Here is a 17,860-nt window from a genome sequence, read left to right on the forward strand (position 1 = left end):
CAGGTGGACCCTCTTCCTTGGGACTCCTTGAGTGTGGGCCCTGAACTCAGAACCCAGAGGTGGCTCCCCCAAAACAGGACTGCTCCCCTCCCCCTCCCCCACAGTGTCCCCTGTCCATAGTCTTGGGTGCCAAGCCGGCTTCCTGGTGATGGGGTGAGGATGGTGACTGGGGTACTTCTGCTGCTAACACAGTGCTGGGCACTTGAGACTTGGTCATCAGAGCCGAGAGTTTGGGTTCTGGGCTCGTTTTCTGCCACTAAGTTGGCACATGACATTGGTGTAGCCCGTCAGTCTCAGTTTCCCCATCTGACAGATGGGGCTAATCATATCTCCCTAGAAAGGGAGGGACAGGCTCTGATAGACGCCCAGGAATGAGAAAGACCACCCCAACCTCCCAGGGATGGGAGACTGTGTCTTTGCTGCAGGCAGGATGCTGGGGAGCTGCAGGGCTACAGATGGGCTGTGAGATCTTGAGAAAGTCACCTAACTGTTCTGGGCCTTGGCTATCGTAAGGAGCTTGGATCTGTGAGGTCCTGCCTTTAAGGAGTAAGTCACAGGGAACTCCAGGCTCTGAAATGGCATCTGAAATATGGCCTAGGGGCTCCAGGAGAAAGGGGTTTTGCGACCTTCACTGTCACCTCCTCCTGGAAGCCCTCCATGATTTAACTACCTCCCACCTTCCCCTCAACAGATGGAAATGTCTTTCCTGCTGTCCCTTAATCAGCACATCTGTCTGTGGCACTCAGTAGAGTCCTGCTTGTCCTAGACTCTCCCCACACGGGATTTGTGCTCAACAGGGTGGGGGAAGGGAAGCAAAATGAATTCAAGTATGATGAGAAGGGGGCTTGGTGATGTGGCTGCCAGAACCTGTGCACACTGGGTGGGTCTGGGCCGGTGGAGTGCCTGGCACACGATAGGTGCTCGCTGCATATGTGTTGGATGTTTGAGGGCTTGGGGTGTCAGATTCTTCTAGGACCAAACAGGCAGATGTGAGGTGTGTGCCATGTGCCCTGCTCTACCTCAGTAGAGGAGGGAGCCCTCCACCCTTTCAGGCCTTGTGCCACCTCCGGTGGAGACACAGGGCTGGATTCCCTCCCTCATCAGGGCTGGGCTGCGCTGGGCTGGGCTGGCAGGCCTGGGGCTATGGCAGGGAGAGGCTTGGCCTGGCCCCCCTGCCTCAGGTGTTCTGACCTCCCTGCTTACCACCCTGAAGCTGTTCCTCACCTCCTCCTCCCTCCTGCTGCCTGTCCTACCAGGCACACACCTGCTTCCCCCTTCCTGGAGCGGTCCAGGCCCACCCTCTCCTATGCTGGGGGTCCCACTTGGCTCACTTCCCGGCATTCTTCTGGTGCCTCATATGACCCTGTTCTCCCATTCTTCTGGGACCCTCCCCTCCAGCCCCTCTGATGGCTCGTGTTCAGGTCTCCAGGCGGGCTCTCTGGCCCTCAGCTCCTCTCTCACCCATCCCTCATCCAGGCTCAGGGCTGCAGCTGCTCCCTCTGCGCTGGTGCCTCCCCTCAGCCACCACTTCCCCAATGCCTCAGCCACGCCCCTTACCTTCCCTGAAAGACCCCCTCCCAGTTCCTCAGTCGTGTCGTGGGCACTGATGTTCTCATTCACCTTGGCCTCCGTTTTTCATTATATTAATTACTGCAACTTTTGTTCTGTTCCCCTCTCCAGCCCCTGGTCCTCCCCTGATTTCCTCCCCACCCCCGCCCCAGTCTTTTGTCTCTGTGTGTCCCCTCTGTGTGTCCCCTCCCAGCCCAGAGCCTGCCTGGCTAGAACAGCAGCCTTGGGCGGAACCGTACCGCCACCACTCAAGCACTATCTCCAACTTCCTCAAACCCCCGTCTGCATCCTGCCTCACTTCTCTGAAACCACCATTCATCCCCTTTCCGCCAGTCCTGAATTTTTTGGGTGACAGTTCACATGATGCGCTAGTGCCTGGACTCTGGGTTCAGTTTCCCCACTGCCACTTCCTTGCTGTGTGTTCCAGCCAGGTCGCCATCCCTCTCTGAACCTCGGGTGCCTCGTCGTTCAAACTGGGCTGGCGAGAGCATCTCCCTGTAGCAGCATCGCAAGTTGACACACGATGACGTCTGTGGGGATGTGGAGTGGTGGGCTGGCATGGACGTGAACAGGAGCTTGAGAATCTGATCTGTTTGTGGGTCTGGAGCTGAAGACTTGGCCACTCTGTAGGCTGAGCCTGGCTGGGCTTGCTGGTTGGTTGGGGACCCAACACACGAAACCTTTCCTGGGACCCCCTTGGCCTCGTTACGAGAGTCACTTGCCTGTCAGCCTCAGTGTCCTCAGGGCTTACGGGACCGCCCATAAGTGTATGAGCGTGATTCTGAACTGGGCCCCTGTGCCATGGCTGTTCCTGAGCTGCGCCCTGGGTCAGAATTCCTGCAGACCAGACCAGCTGTAGTCGCCCTGGAACCCGGGCTTGGTGGCCCCAGGCAGAGGGTGAGGGTCGCAGTCTGCCCTCCCAGCCCTCTCCTTCCCCGGGTTTTCAGTGCTTTCTTCACTGGCTTCCCCGCTGCTTGCTTAATGAACCCACTGTGCCTGTTAGCACAGGGGAGGGGTCTTTAACTCAAAGAGGTGACCTGGGCACTGGGGGGCAGAGAAGGGGAGGTTAGGGCAGAAGGACCCCATGGCTGGCTGGTTGGGCTGGGGCTGGGAAACGGTATCCAGGACGCTACCTGGGTCCGTCTGGCCCCGGGAGTGGGCTCCGTTCAGGCCCTCCTGGCCCAGTGGGGTTGCTGGGTGACTGGGGACCGTAGAATCCAGGGTGGGCCGCATTTCGCCATTTTTTCTGCTTGGGGACAAAAGCCCTGCTGGCCCTCCTAGGGGTGGCCTGGGGGGTGAGGACTGAGGTTACTGCTTTCCCCTGCCTTGTGTGTTTCCTGGGGAAGTCACCCAGTGGGGCCTTTCCTGTATGAACTGCCCTGGGCTCTAGGCCGCAGGGCTGGCTTCGGGATGGGGGATGTTGGCTGCCCCCACCTACCTCTGACCTTGACTCTTAGTATCTCCCACCCCCCTACCCGAGCAGACCCCTTCCTAGCCGGCCCTGCTGTGTGTCCTGGACACTGAACTCTGTGTCTGCAGGGAATGGGGTCCGAGAAGGTTTGTGCACAGGGCCGTGGACCTGGACTGGGAGGGGAGGTGCACGGCAGGAGGACTCCAGTGGTAACCCGTGCTCGCCCAAGGAGGGAGCTCCCCAGCCCCCAGGCACTCACACCCGGATTTTCGGGCCTCTGGTCTAGGAGACTGAAGCGTGTGGGAGATAGCAGATGCTGGCTCGGGTGGACCCGAGGGGCCTGGGCTCCCTCCTTCATCTGAACTTTGAGTCACGGGAGCTGGCCTCATAGCCCAGAAATGTGAGGGGCAGGGTCTGCAGACTTCAGTACAGGGTGGACCCTCCTTCCCTCCAGCTTCTGCGCCCCTGGCCCAGGCATTGGGCATTTGGTGACCACAGGGTGGTCCTGCTGTTCCCACGCCTTCTGCAATGAGGATTTGCTCGTGGGCTTTTCCACCAGGGAGAGGGGGAGGGTATCACACTCTGTCTCAGGCCTCCCTGGACCACTGTTTCCTCTGGCTGCAAAATAGGGCGCCATCCCCCCAGAAGTAGACCAAAGTGAGCCTGTTAGGAAAACGATGGGGGCCGTCTGGACGCACCCCCAGCCCGTGCCCTTGGGACCCGCTGGAGAGTCCTCCACTGTGGCCAGAGGCCCAGACCACCCTGGTGGACGAAGCTCAGGCCTCGTGGGAGGGGCTGGCGGCCTTGTTCCCCTAGGCAGGCGGTGTTGGCAATGTCAGGGTGGTCCTTGTGGTGGGGCTAGGTGTCTGAGACCTGGGATCCTGCCCTGTGCCCTGTGCTGTCCCTGAGTCAACCCCTGCCCTTGGCCTGTAGTTCCTGCTCATTCTATTGTAGTGGGCAGTCCCGAGATGGGGTCCCCACCAAGCCTGAGCGACTGTGGCCATTCTCTCAACTGAGGAAGTGGGGCTGGGGCCCAGGCCTCCAGGTTCCCACAGTGGGTACATCCCCAGGGCCTGGGGTTTCAGGTGCAGGACACAAGAGCCTGGGCAGGGATGGTGGAGGTGGTGGAGGTACCTGGCAGATAGCCCACTGTTTACCTGGCGCTGTAGCCAGTGACTTCCTCATTGGATTCTCAGTGTGTCCCTGCAGGTTTTAACCGCCACCCCACAGGCGGGGAAGCAGGTTGAAAGAATTTCAGCAACTTTCCCAGGGGCTCGCGTGGACCCCAGGTCAGAGGCTGGCATGGACCCGGCTGTGCCCGACTGGCCTGTGCTCTCAGCCACAGCTCCCCCAGTCCTGGCCTCCCTCCTGGGAGGCAGTTTCTCTGCCTGAGCAGAGGCTGAGAAGCCAGTTTGGGCTGGAATTGGGTCAGATTTTCCTGTCACAGCCAGGGAGGAGCCTCCTGGATGCCCCTGGGCCCAGCGGCCCTTGATCCCAAGGCAGATGCAAAATTCTGTAGCCCACACCCCACCTGCCTGTCCGCTGTGGCTGGAGAGCTTTGGGCCTGGACTGAAGACCTGGCCGCCTGTCCCACCAGTGCCACCGACTAGCTGTGTGGCCCTGGGCAAGTCCCATTACCTCTCTGAGCATCCGTCCCTCAACTGTAGAATGGGAACAATACCATGAATGCTGCTGAGAATTTTAAATGAGATAACACGGGCAGAGCACCCTCATGAGTCCCCTGGGTGCAGACCCCAGCTTGGGGCTGCCACAGTACTGCCAGAGACCCTTAAGCTTCAGGGACCGCCCCCCTTCCTGACTAGACCCCCCCCAAGCAAAGTATTAGGAAAGATCCCTGTCCGGCATAAACACTGTTGACGGAGTGGTGGGTGTGTGTTCCCACTTTATTCATCAAAGCCCCACGTCCTAGCAAGGCAGGACCCAGCCCCAGGAACCTTGAGGCCACACTCGGGGCCAGTCCCAGCAGATGGCAGGCTGGGCTGGGCAGCTGGACAGGGCCATGCGGAGGGTCGGGAAATGGGCTCATTGCTGGGGTCCCTGGGTGCCCTCTGTGTTACCTAAGGGCAAACTGAGGCTCCGGGGCCGCTTAGTGACTGTCCCAGGGCCCAGAAGACAGGGAGGTGGGACCGGAGAGACCCTGGCCTTGTGTTACTTCCCGTCCGCCATCCTGAATTTCATGACCCCTTGGCCCTGTCTTTCCTCCCTCCCGTGTGGGCCCCTCTTGGCCCCCTCCCCTCCACTTCCCCACTGCTATCAGCAGCCCAGCCCCCAGCCTCGGCCCAGCCGCTGCAGCTCAGAAGCTGCTGGCTCAGGAGCCGCCAGCTTTTGCTGAGTGAGCGAGTCCAGGGTGCTGTCTTGGCACAAACCGCCACGGCCCAGCCCGCTCCTCCCCTCCCTCCTCAGGGTCTGCTGCGAAGGGGGGCGCGTGGATGGGAGGTGGGCAGCGGCTGGCGGCCCCCAACCCGCACCGCCTCTAGGGTCTTCAGCTTCAGAGGGAAGAGGGTCCTGAGGCCCAGAGAGAGGGGGTGTTTGCCTGAGGTCACAAGGCAGACCAAGCAGAGAGCTGGGACTGCCCCCCTGCATGGTCCAGAGAGCAGGAAGTGGGGCTGCCTTGCCTAGGCTGTTTGCAGAACCTTCCTGCCTCAGCCGGCCCTGCCTGCCCTGGCTAGGCCCTTCCTCTCTGGTCCACCCTAAATGGCGTCGAATTTGCATAAACTATGCATGAGCCATAGCAATGAAGGCAGTTAATCACCTCGTGTGCCAAGGTTTTCTGCACATCGCTGATCCACTCAGTGACCCTTGAGGTAGGGCCATTGGGATTGTCCCCATTTTGTACAGGGGGAAACTCGGGCTCTCGACAGGCATGCATTTACAACATCTGCTGGGCAAACAAGCACCTGCTGTGTGCTCAGCACCTCCTGTGGTCCTGGGCTGGAGGGGATGGTTGACAAAGATGAATGAGGCCTGTCCTTGCCCCCAGGAGACCCTGTGCTTGGTCATTCTGCCCTTGTGACGACCCCCGTGATGGCCTATTTTACAGATGGGGAGACTGAGGCCCAGAGTGGCAGGTGCATTGCCCAAGGCTGGTCCCTGGCCTCAGCTCTCTAGCTCTCCAGGCCTCGGGACACCACCCTGTATCTGCTCTTTGCCTCACAGCCAGCCCCACCCGGACGAGGGCCACCCACCGTCCCCTGAAGCTGTCCCAGTCCCCTGGAAGAGTGTGGGCCCCTGCAAAAGCCACAGGGATTCAGGCCTGGTGGAGACCCCTGCTGGGAAGGAAGCCCAAGGCGAGGAGGACCCTGCGGCCACCCGGCTGGACGTGTTGCGTCTGCGCAGCTCTTCCATGGAGATCCGAGAGAAGGGCTCAGAGTTCCTGAAGGAGGAGCTGCACAAAGCCCAGAAGGTGGGCTCTGAGGGCGGGGGCGGAGTGTGGGGGGGGGGGTGAGGGGCCGGCCTGAGGGGCCGTGGGCTCTCACCCAACGGCCAGAGACGTCACGTTCCTGTCAAGGCCACCTACATGCCAGGCCTGTGCTGGGCAGGAGGGCAGCCCAAACGAAGGAGAAACAGTTTTTCTTGTGACTTTTAAACGACTTTTAGAAGTCATGACATCTCTGAAAACCGTTGCCAGGCTCTAACAAACTGACAGTTGGGGTCCAACTTCACGCTCTGAGCTAAATGGAAGCACAGAGGAGGCAAGCTCGGGGCCCTGAGGCTTACGTAAGGCGGCCCCGGGAGTGGCGCCAGGCCCGGGGCCGCTGGGGGGCTCACAGCGCCCTCCCTCGTGCCCACGCCCGCCCCGCAGGAGCTGAAGCTGAAGGATGCGGAGTGTGAGCGGCTGTGCAGGGTTCGCGGGCAGCTGGAACGGGAGCTGGAGGAGCTGACGGCCAGCCTGTTCGAGGTGCGGGGCGGGGCGGGGCGGCGGGCAGGGGGCGGGGCAGCTGGGCGTCCGTCCGCGCCTGCCCCTCACGTGGAGCCCGCCGTCTTCCCAGGAAGCCCACAAGATGGTCCGAGAAGCCAACATGAAGCAGGCGGCGTCAGAAAAGCAGCTGAAGGAGACGCGGGGCAAGGTGAGGCACGCGCCGGCCCAGACCTCCTGCCCACCTCTGAGCCCTGCGAGCGCCGGCCTCCGCCACCCGATCGGACCCTCGCATGGACTGGGGGGCCAGCAGGGAGGGGCAGAGGCATCCGAGATGGCCCCACTGAAACGTTCCCGCTGGAGTGGGAGCCCAGCTCCCTGGGACTCGAGCTGTGTTTCTGCTGTACCACGGAGACCCTTCTGGGGGCCTTTTCAGGGGCTGGAAGGATCCTGTGGCCATTGTAATTTCTTTTCCTCCGTCCCATACCGCCTTTACAAAGCAGAAACCTCAGGCTGGCTGTGTGAGCCTGGGTAAGCAGCTTTATCCCTTGGAGCCCGTGTACCCATCTGTAAAATGGGAGGGCTGGGCTGTTCCTGGCTCCTGGGGGCCCCTCAGTGGGAGACCCAGCCAGCTCCCAGATACGTGCACCTAACAGAGTCCTGGCTCCCAGTATGACCTCAGCCAGGCTGTGTCTCCTCTGAGCCTCAGTTTCCCTATCTATGGAAAGGGTATCTCAGCTCCCAACCCAGAGGCTGTTCCAAAGATAACGGGTGCAGTTAGGTGCTCAGGGTGGTCTTTCCTGAGCTGGGGTGGCAGGCAGTGGCAGCCGGGGCAGCCTCAGCCCTGGGGTAATATTGACAGCCGTCTCTCCCGGCCAGATCGACATGCTGCAAGCAGAGGTGACAGCCTTGAAGACACTGGTCATCACGTCCACACCAGCCTCTCCTAACCGCGAGCTCCACCCACAGCTGCTCAGCCCCACCAAGGCCGGACCCCGCAAGGGCCACTTGCGTCATAATAGCACCAGCAACGCCCTCTGCCCCGCCGTGTGCACCGCGGTAGGACACGCCCCCAGCCTGGACAAGGAGGGCAAAGAGGTGAGGGGCAGCGGGCAGGCAGTGGTCACAGGAAAGGGAGGCAGTGCCCACTGTCAGCCAGGCAGCGGTGCCCAGTGGGGACCCGCCTGGACCCCGCTGTGTGACGGGGAGCGTGTCCTACCCTCTCTGGGCCTCTGTGTCCTCTGGCTGTGAGGGCTGCCTGAATTCCCTGTGATAGGAGGTGTTGGGCCCTCAGTAGGGTACGTGGGGCACCTGGTCCAGGCGGGACAATGGCTGTGATGTCCTTGGCCACGGGTCTTTGGGCAAGTGAAGCCGCCCGTCAGCACCTCAGTCTCCTCGCGTAAATGGGGTTTCCTGGGGCCACAGGACGTGGGCGTCAGGAGCTCAGCTCAGGGCTGCACCCAGCGGACGCCCCTGAAGGCTGTAGTGGGATTCAGCTTCCTGGAGTCTCTGATGCCAAGGTGGCCCCAGCTCTGCCCTGCCCCAGGCCTCCCGAGCACCCAGGGAGGAGGTGCGGGCCAGGCCTCTCCATCCCCTTCTGAGCGCTAAGCTTCCGGCTGGACTCTAATAATCTCCTTCCTCTGTCTGTCTCTGTGCACCTGTCTGTCTGTCTGTCCTGCCGGCCCAGCCCGGGCTGCCCCCTCTCCTCTCCCTGCTCCTCTGCGTGGTCCCCAGCAAGGCGGTTCACCTCACCTACGAGCCGGCCTGGCAGCTCCCACCTGGGGAGCTGCCTGTGGGCCCCACCTCTGCTACCTCTCTCTCCTTTTCCCGACAGGTAAAGGCTCCGGAGAGGGGCCGCTCCCTCTGCCCCCTCCCAGCCTCTCCCTCTGCATGTGCCCCAGGGCAGCCAGCGAGTTGTGTGTGTTCCTTTCCGTGTGCGCATGCCTGCGTGTGCCGTGCGTCCCGTCAGGTCCCTGTGTGTACCTGCAGGTACCTGCAGCGTCACTCTTCAACTTACCCTCCTCAAGGAGGCAGCGAGGGTCTTCAGAATGAGACCCTGGACCCACGTCTAATTCTCTAGGCCAAGAAACTGGCAACACACCTCCAACACACTTGGAAGTGAAACTTTTGAGTTCCGAATCTAAATTCTTCTGTGCAAGGGGAAGAGAAGAGTTCTTCTTTGGGACTCGGGTCCCCTGCATGGCTACAGGGGACAGGCCCACTGGGGCCTGCACTGCATCCTCCCTGGCTCCCCACCTCCTGGGGCTCTGCCTGTCTCTGCCATGCTGGCCCCCCAGTGCCCTGCCCCCCACCACCAGCTCACCTTCCCCCACAGGTGGACACGACCCTGTTTGCAGAGTTCCAAGCCTGGAGGGAATCGCCCACCCTGGACAAGACCTCCCCCTTCCTGGAAAGGGTGTACCGGGAGGATGTGGGCCCCTGCCTGGACTTCACCATGCAGGAGGTGAGGCAGACAGAGGGTGGCCCGCCGGGGGGCCCAGCCCCGCAGCCGGTGGCCAGCCCCTCACCACCTCCCACTCCTCCCTGCTCTACCGCAGCTCTCAGCCCTGGTCCGGGCCGCCGTGGAGGACAACACACTCACCATCGAGCCCGTGGCTTCGCAAACACTGCCCGCGGTGAAGGTGGCCGCTGTCGAGTGTGGCCGTACCAAGTAAGCTTAGTACCCTGCCCCCGGGAAAGGCCCGCGTAGCCTTGGGCTGCACCAAGGGGGTGGCCAGGGAGGACTGAGCCTCAGGCCTGCCTGCTGGGTCCTGCAGTGGGACGTGGGGGTGGGCAGGGGCACCTGACCAGAGAGGGACAGTGGCTGCCTCCGCGCAAGGCAAGGAGGCATCTTTGGCAGACATGCTGCCTCTAGTCATGGAGCCGGGGTCTCCTCCTTCCTGGCTGGCCTGACGTGCATCTCTCTCCTACCCCCTCTCTCCCACAGTGGGTTCCGGGCCCCGATTGACACGTAAGTGACGTCATTTTTCACTCCACCTCCTGACAATGACCCGATGGCCCTGGCATCTTGTCCTCCCTGCTTCTCAGCTGGCATTGGGCAGGGCCAGCAGCAGAGCAAAGCTGCCAGCATGGAGCAAGGGCAGGGACTGGGGCCTGCGAGGGAGGCCCCTGGGTGGGAGCCTTGTCACAGAGGGGAACATTTGAGCCGGGTTTTGAAAGATGAATAGCAGTTTGCTGAGCAGGGAAGGACCTTTCAGGCAGAGGCAACAGCATGAGTGGAGGTATGAGAAGCTGGAATATTAATGGAAACACCACTGGATCGGTTGGCGGAGCAGTGGGGTGGGTGGGCATGGGGTTGGGGCTGAGGCCACAGAGGGTGTTTGGGGCCAGAGTGTGAAGGCCTCAAATGAGGTTTGGGCTTTAACCCACTGAGGCCAGCATTTCACAAATCATCGATTAACGTTCCCTGAAAAGAGGGTTCCCTGGTCCAATCAGAGGCACAGTGAACCTGGAGGCAGCAAAGGCTCTGATAAGTCCTGCAACCAAGGAGCCTATTTAACCTTCCTTTACTCGGGATTCTCCATAACTATTTCCTGGGCAGTAGGGAAGCAGCAGGGAAAGATAATGGGCTAGATGTGGGTTTTTGGAGTAGCCCCTGGCTGTAACATGGAGAAGAAAAGCAGAGATGAGGCAGAAGTCTGGTTGGAAGGAACTGAGGGCATCTGGGCAAAAGGTCCTATTGGCAGAACCTAGCCTGGGGACTTGGTGACCTAAGTGGAGGAGAGAGAAGACTCCTGCTTAGGAGGAAGGGATGACTGGGTCTGAGGGCCCTAGTAAAGTAGGGGGCAGCATTTTTAGGGGCGGCAGAGGGTGGAGCTTTGGTACACCTGGCCTGAGGTTGACCAAGCTCTCCTGCCCAGCAGGGGTGAGGTGAGGGGTTGAGGGATGGGGTCCAGCTTGGTTTAAAGGTCTCCCCCAGGGACTTCTGAGACTGCCCTCCTCCTTGGCCTGCCTCCAGGCTCCTTGGGAAGCTGGGACCAGGGGAAAGGATGCCAGGCCCCACCCTGATGTGTGTTTGCCTCCCCCTCCCTCTGTGCCTTCTCCGGCTGCTGCGTCCTCCCTGGATGAGCTGGGTGGGCAAGCCCCAGCCGTCCCCATGGTCCTGAGGTCTGCTTCTCCCTAGTACATGTGCCCTGAGTGGCCTGGCCTGCGCCTGTCGTCACCGAATCCGGCTTGGGGACTCCGAGAGCCACTACTACATCTCACCGTCCTCCCGGGCCAGAGTGAGTCATCCAATGGGAGTGTTACCTGGCTCCTTAGAGGCTCCCTGGGCTGGGACTCTGAGCCCCAGGCTGCACAACCTACAATCTACAGAGCAGGGCACAGGCTCAGAGAGGTACGAGAATGACTTGGGCCACACAGCCAAGCCGGTGTATTTGTTTGCTGTTGCTGTGTGACAAGTTACCATAAACTTAGTGGTAAACTTCGATTTAGTATCTCACAGACTCCCTGGGTAGGAGTCTGGGCACAGCTTAGCTGGGTCCTCTGCTCAGGGCCTCAGGGACTGCAGTCACAGTATCAGCGGCTGCATCCTTCCTGGAGCTCAGGGTCCTCTTCTGAGCTCCCATGTTGTTGGCAGAAGTCAGTTCCTTGTGGTTGAAGGACTGAGGTGGCCATTTTCTTGCTTGCCGAAAAGTACTCATGGGAGTGGCACCCCTCAGCTCCGTCGTTTAATATAACCTAATCAGGGGTGACACTAGAGCTCCGGGCTCCTGGCCCCTGGCTCCGGCCCCAGGCTTTGGAGGAGGTTCTGAGGCTTGTCTGTCACACAAGGCTGACAGTCAGCTGTGGGCTCTGAGGGGCCTCCAGGGATCCCAGCTTCTGCCCTCACCTGCCGAGTGACCAGGTGAGGCTCAGTGGATCAAGGGGCCTCACTGAGCTGGGATGAGGGTGGGGTGGACCCCTTTCCTCTGTCCTTTCAAAGACAGTGAAGAAGATTGGAAAGAACAAAAGTTTGGAAAACTCTGAAGCTTGGTGCAAAGGTGACGTGGTGTGGAAGGTCCTCTTAGAGGAACCGTCTCCTCCCCTTGACCTACTAGAGGTGCCTGATGGGACTAAAGTGGGCAAATGGCCTCATCATCAGGCAGTAGACTGACCAGCACAGTCAGTTTGTCTGGTCCTGACAGCCTCTGCAGGGCAGCCCAGCATGTTGTTCTGGCAAATCCCCCAGCAGCGAGCTGAGCTCCCGTTAGAGAGGGAGTCTGAGCCTTAGAAAGGAAAGGGGTGCACCCCAGGCCACTCAGCCTAGACCGGAGGTCTCCCCATCCTGGATCCAGTCTCTTAACTGCTGCAGTCTCCACCCCCTGCATCTGTGCCCAGAGCCTTGTTCGGTGGCCATGGGTCACCTCTGTTTTTTTCTGATCCCAACCAGGGGATCTGTGCCAGACGCTCCCATGCCTAGAAAATTACATCTAGAACGTTGTTCTGCCAGGCCTACGTGTCTGCTGTCCTGGGCAGAGCTGGGAAGGCAGAGGGGAAGGGTGTGAAGTTCTCGGATGTGGTCCCCACCCTGATGAGACCAAGGAGTGTAGAATCCATAGGGAGAAGAAAGTTCTGTCCCCAAAGCGCAGCCCTGGGGAGAGAGCCCCACTGCTCCCCACCATTCCCTAGTCACGGACCTCTGGTAGGGCCTACTGGCCACTGAGCAATGCCAGGGCCTGGGACCCAAGCTTCTCCTGCCCATCCCATCCGGCCCTACGCAGCCCCTCCTCAGCCCTCCCAGGCGGCACCTTTGCCACACTGGGTTAGTCCCCTCACCTGGCCTCTCTCACACCTCCCTGCCTTTGCCAGGGCCACCAACCCCCTGCACCCAATTTTGTCCTCCTGGCAAGGGCTCCTGTGTGTTTGAGGGCCCAGCAGGAGCATCGCCCCTCCCTCAGCTTTCTCCACTCCCCAGCCTGTGGCCCCCACACACTTGATGTCCCTCCCCCAAAGTGCTGGGTATTCAGCATGGGCAGTTGTGGGCGCAGCTGCCAGCTGCCTTCCACCCTGCTTTAGGTTGGGTACCCTAGAAGCAGAGCCTAAGATGGAGATGGTGTGCAATTCTCAGGAGGCAGAATGGGGGTGTAGGGAAGGACAGGCAAAGGTGAGGCTTCAGCTGGAGTCTGGCTTCAGCCTGATCCACAGGGGCCCTGGAGCCCAGAGTGGATTCCACCCTGAGGCACGGGCGTGGCCTTTTATACCCAAGATGCCTGTCAGTCATTGGCTGAAGTCTGTGAGGGTATGGGGTGCAGAGGGGCACCAGCAGCCAACATTCTCAGCAGTGGGGAGATGGGGCCCCAGCCTGGGGAAGGGGCCTGGGAAGGGCACTAACAGCGCCCTCTCAAAGGTATGAGAGTCTTCGTGACAGAGCTCAGGTCTGAGCCAGCTCGGGGTCCCCAGTGCCTGGCGCAGGGCCTGGCTGGGAGCAGGCCTCAGGTCAGACTAGGGGCTTCAGGTGGGGATCCAGGGCAGCCAGGTGAGCAGCTTCTGATCCCCTCACCTTTCCTGGCATTACGAATAGCACCTGGTAAGGCCTGGCTGGCCGGGGCCTCCAGTAGCCAGAGCGAGCAGGCCCCTCCGGGGAGCGTGGGTTCTAGGCAGCCTGCCCGGTTTCATCTTTGCAGCTCAGCCACTTAATAAGTGGAGGCTCTGTGGCCTCCGCAGTCGTTGTGGGGTCGTTCCTGGAGCCTCAGCGCTCCCCACGTGTAGACTGGGAATGATAGGCACGTCCGGCGCACCGGGTACGCGTACTTGATTACGCTTAGTGGTCGCTATCGTTTTTATTAGGAGTACTAGTGCTGCTGTTGACTGTAACGTTAGAGCCCAGAATTATCTGAGTCTCACAGAACGTGGGTCTTCCCGCTCTGGTCTGCGATCTACCCTGGCTTTTTTTTGGGGGGGGAGGGGGCAAGTGTGAGGGCCGGGGGGGTCACACCCTGCCCCCTCTGCCCACAGATCACGGCCGTGTGCAACTTCTTCACCTACATCCGCTACATCCAGCAAGGCCTGGTGCGGCAGGACGGTGAGCGCCCCCTCGTGGCCGCTGGGGGTGGCGCCCGGGAGGGGAAGGGCGGGGCGGGGCGGGGCGGGGCGGCCGGGCCAACCCCAGGGCTTTGCTGCACCCCGTCGGAGGAGGACTCTGCGAGAGAGAAGGTCGTAGATTAGCAAAGCGATCCGGAAGCTCCTGTTGCTGAGCCCTGTGGAGAGAGGAAGAGCGGAAGGAGCCTCCTGGGCTCTGCCTTACCGGGAAAACCAGCCTGGTGCCCCCACATACCTGGATCCAGCTGCTTTTTCCCGTTCAGAAACCTCTCCAGCCCCCCGGGCCTGTAGTGACGGCATTCCTGTTACTGGCCTGGCCTACACGATGGGGCCTCCCCTGTGAATCTCCTCCCCTCTCCCGCCGCGTGGACCTCCAAGTGGTGGCTGGACACGGCTCGCCCACCTCCCCCTGTAGACACTCCCCGCCCTTGCCCAACAGGTCCTCTGTCCATCCGTTGTCCCCCTGCCCCCATTCTGCCAGGCCAGGGACGGGCCCTGTGCAGGGTCGCTGGAGAGCCCCGGGAGCAGGGGTTGGAGAGCATTTGTAGTCTGTCCAAGTGTGTGGCAGTGTGTACGTGCGTGTGCGTGTCAGGCTGTGGAGGTGACCGTCACCTCCATGCCTCCCGGGCTGCAAGCCCCCAGAGTGGAACCTCAAAGACGTCCGGCTACTCACTGAGATCTGTCCTCAGGGACTGGGGAGTCCTAGGGTGCCCACCAGCTGCCCTGCCCAAAGCCGGGGGAGAGGCCAGGCCATCTGCCTGAGGCGACCCTGAGCGGGCACTGAGCTGTCCACCCTCTGTCTGCCTGCAGCGGAGCCCATGTTCTGGGAGATCACAAGGCTGAGGAAGGAGATGTCGCTGGCCAAGCTTGGCTTCTTCCCCCAGGAGGCCTAGGTCATGGCCCAGGCCTGGAGGGGGGCTCTGAGCTGGAGCCAACACCTGCCCCAGGAGAGACAGACAGACAGACGGGGTCCTAGAGCCAGCCCTGGGCCAGAAGCTGAGCAGAGGGACAAATGGCCAGGCCGTGGAGGCAGCACTGAGCCGGCAGCAAATGTCCATCCCAGGACAGGACCTCAGGAGGTGACCTCTCCCCCCTCGTAGTACTACAGCCACCAGGAGACTTTCAAGAAAGCACCAAAGACCAAGGAGCTGGGAGCCGTACAAAGGGGCTCAGCCCTTGGGAGGGCACCCCTGGGACAGCCAGCACCCCCTCCCCAGTCCCAGGAGCTGCTGCCTGCAGGTGCCTCACTGGCGAGATCTCCAGGGTATCTCCGCACCCCCGCCTTTCCTAAGCCCTGGGCACCAGCACCCCCTTGTGGCCATCCCTCACCTCGTTCCCAGGTGGGCCTGCTGTGCCCAAGGGCCAGAGAGCTAGGAGGAGCGGGCGGGGGCGGACGGGGGCCTCGCTGGCTGTCTTCCACTCCATCCTGCATCTGCCTGACAATGACCCCAAAACATCCTTAAGATGTATCAGGGGCCCTCCTCCCGCCCGCCCGCTCGACCTTCCTCCTTCCCGCCAGCTGAGCCCGATGCTGCAAGGAGCCTTCGCCCCCACCACTGCTGGGAGGACCGGGGCACTTTCCTCCCAAAGTAGAACACAGCCAGGCCTCAGGATGCCCTGTTTTCAGCTGTGGATGGCCGTTCCGACGACGGAGGCTGAGATCGCCCAGCCCGGTACACAGGACTGGGGTGGGGCAGGCGGGACCCGGGCCCCTCCTCCCCCCTCGCAGCCTACTCAGTACCGGGGTCCAACCTGGACACATCCCTCACCACGTCCGATTTCCTCCTCTGAATGGAATGTAACGCGATCTCTATTTAATAAAGGACGGCTTTGTTGGTAGAGGCCAGGCAGCCACGCGCCTTCACTCCTGCGCCCTGGGGCTTGGGCCAAGGCTTGGGCATCTGAAGGAATGAAACAAAATCCTTTCCTTGCTCACCCTCGTGCTTGGGATTAAACCCAAATCCTGAAGGGATTGCTGGAGGGAGCACCAACCGAGTCCTCCCCAGTGTTCCTGGGGCAGTAGGTTATTGGGGGATGAGCCCAGCTCCCTCTCCCGAGAAGTGGTTTGCTGTCAGGAGAACGGGGGCTCTGTCGCTGCCTCACAGGGGATCTTGGGCAGATCCCCTTGCCATCTCCCTGCCAAGTGTCACGGAAGCCTGGAGCTCAGAGTCAGAGCGTCAAGGCTGCCTGGTGCGTGTGTGCGTGCGTGCAGGGCAAGGCAGGATTGATTGGTGATGTCTGCCAGCAGCACAGCAAGGCCTGTGGTAGCTGTGGTTTTCCCCACCCTGGTCAAGGGACAGTAGTCAGAGGTGGAAGAAGGTGGAGTCGCCCGGTCCTCTGAGAACCCAGGGTAGGCCTTGGGAGGTGCCTTGTGGGGCCTGATCCCCTCCCCACAAGTAGGGATGTGGGCCCAGGCCAGTTGGTGTCCTTCCTTGTGGGGGTGGGGCGTACCAGCTTCTGGGTCAGTATTTACTGGGGCTGGTGATCCCTCGAGGGGACTTCTCTGTTGGCCTGAGACCTTGGGGCCACTCAGCTGGTAGGTCGAGGCCCCCCCACCCTATCACTCTCTCCAGCCAGTAGCCTTTTCCCTCTCGCTCTCCCGCCTCTAAGACTCTCCCTCTCTTCCCAGCCCTCCCCCCACTCCACTTGTGATTTGAATCCCTTCTATCTCCGCAGCCCCCTCGGATGTTCACTGGTTAGGCCTCCTGTCACAGATGTTCATTTATTCACTCAACAAACGCTGGGCAACTCATATGCCAGACACTTTTCCTGGTGCGGGGGTACCTCGCTTGAGCTGAGACGCTCACGGGGAGACTGGCAATAAAAACAATGCACGGGTGACATCCACGGTGTCAGATGGAGGAAGGAAAACAAGGAAGGCGATGGAGGATGTCAGGGAAGGGTGTATCCTGCCACATTATATGGGGTCACCTATGTCCTCTCCTGCATACCAGTCTCTTTCTGTCCTGGGTCAATCCTGGGTCAGCCAGGGGACAAGGGAGGATGAAGGTCTGGGCCCTGGAGCTGCCCGTTCCTGCCCTGAGCTTCTGTGCTCCCGGTCCAGCCACACCCAGCGCCAAGGAGACACCAGGCAACAGTTCAGGCAACCTGGCAGAGAATCCCCACGGCCAGATGTGCTCAGCCTGACCCTGCCAGGTGAGCAAACAGTAGCTGAGATGCCTGGGGGGTGCCTGTGACCCTTACACTCTGGCGTCAGTACATAATAGCTGAGCACTTACTGTGTCCCGGGGCTCGTTCCACACCCTTTACGTGAACGCATTCACTTAATCCTCAGGACAACCCTAGGAGGTACTGTTTTCCTCATTTTGCAGATGAATCGACCGAGGCACCACGAGGTCATACGGGAAATGGTGGCCCCAGAATAGGAATAGATGAGCCCAGCTCCAGAGCCCACGGTGTGAGCCAGCTTCCTAGACGCTTTATACTCACCACCTGCCACGTCCCGGATGCTGCGTTAGGTCCTTCCCTGTTTTTCAGGGATGTAGGCTCAGGCAGTGGCGGAGCAGAATTTGAATCTAGGTTTGTTTCTCACCTTTACCCCGTGAGGGGTGCCCTCACCCCTGCTCTGCAGGCTTCTGGGGGTGGGTATGGGGGGAGCTCAGGGCTTTGGCTTTTGGAGTCGGTGGGGGGGAAGGTTAGCTCACATCAGCCACACAGGAGTTGTAACTCTTAAGTGAATTTTCTAGATAACCCACTCAGGCCTCTCTAAGTAGTGCCGCACAGGTGGCCACGTCTTACAAGCCAGCACCAACCACAGTCTCCGAGCCTGAGCCCAGCCCCACCCTGGCCTCACACGTTGCGCTGCTGTGTCACATTTTGCCATCTGCCAAGCCTGTACCGATTGGGTCCTGCCAGGGTTGTGTACCTGGGCAAGTCACTCCTCTCTGGGCTTCAGTTTTCTCATCTTTGACTTGGGAATATCAGACTAAATGACCTTTGCA

General features: G+C 60.7%; 1 protein-coding gene across 5 annotated transcripts in view; it reads left to right on the top strand.

The window, feature by feature from the left end:
- Nucleotides 1-15,756, top strand: part of RAB3IL1 (RAB3A interacting protein like 1) — a 41,976-nt gene extending 26,220 nt beyond the window's left edge. Inside the window, exons 2-12 of one of the 5 annotated variants that reach the window (XM_049713121.1) lie at nt 6,158-6,404; nt 6,804-6,899; nt 6,991-7,068; nt 7,737-7,955; nt 8,545-8,691; nt 9,193-9,321; nt 9,416-9,528; nt 9,805-9,828; nt 11,002-11,101; nt 13,815-13,881; nt 14,709-15,755. In XM_049713121.1, the coding sequence (XP_049569078.1) occupies nt 6,158-6,404; nt 6,804-6,899; nt 6,991-7,068; nt 7,737-7,955; nt 8,545-8,691; nt 9,193-9,321; nt 9,416-9,528; nt 9,805-9,828; nt 11,002-11,101; nt 13,815-13,881; nt 14,709-14,791 (1,303 nt within the window). In that variant the 3' untranslated portion in view covers nt 14,792-15,755. Of the gene's footprint in view, nt 1-6,157; nt 6,405-6,803; nt 6,900-6,990; nt 7,069-7,736; nt 7,956-8,544; nt 8,692-9,192; nt 9,322-9,415; nt 9,529-9,804; nt 9,829-11,001; nt 11,215-13,814; nt 13,882-14,708 lie in introns of all 5 variants that reach the window. The other 4 variants (XM_049713119.1, XM_049713122.1, XM_033414240.2 and 1 more) reach the window with 4 other exon arrangements.
- Nucleotides 15,757-17,860: the final 2,104 nt, after the last annotated feature.

Source organism: Orcinus orca, chromosome 8 (genome assembly GCF_937001465.1).
Source record: "Orcinus orca chromosome 8, mOrcOrc1.1, whole genome shotgun sequence".
Classification (NCBI taxonomy): Eukaryota; Metazoa; Chordata; class Mammalia; order Artiodactyla; family Delphinidae; genus Orcinus; species Orcinus orca.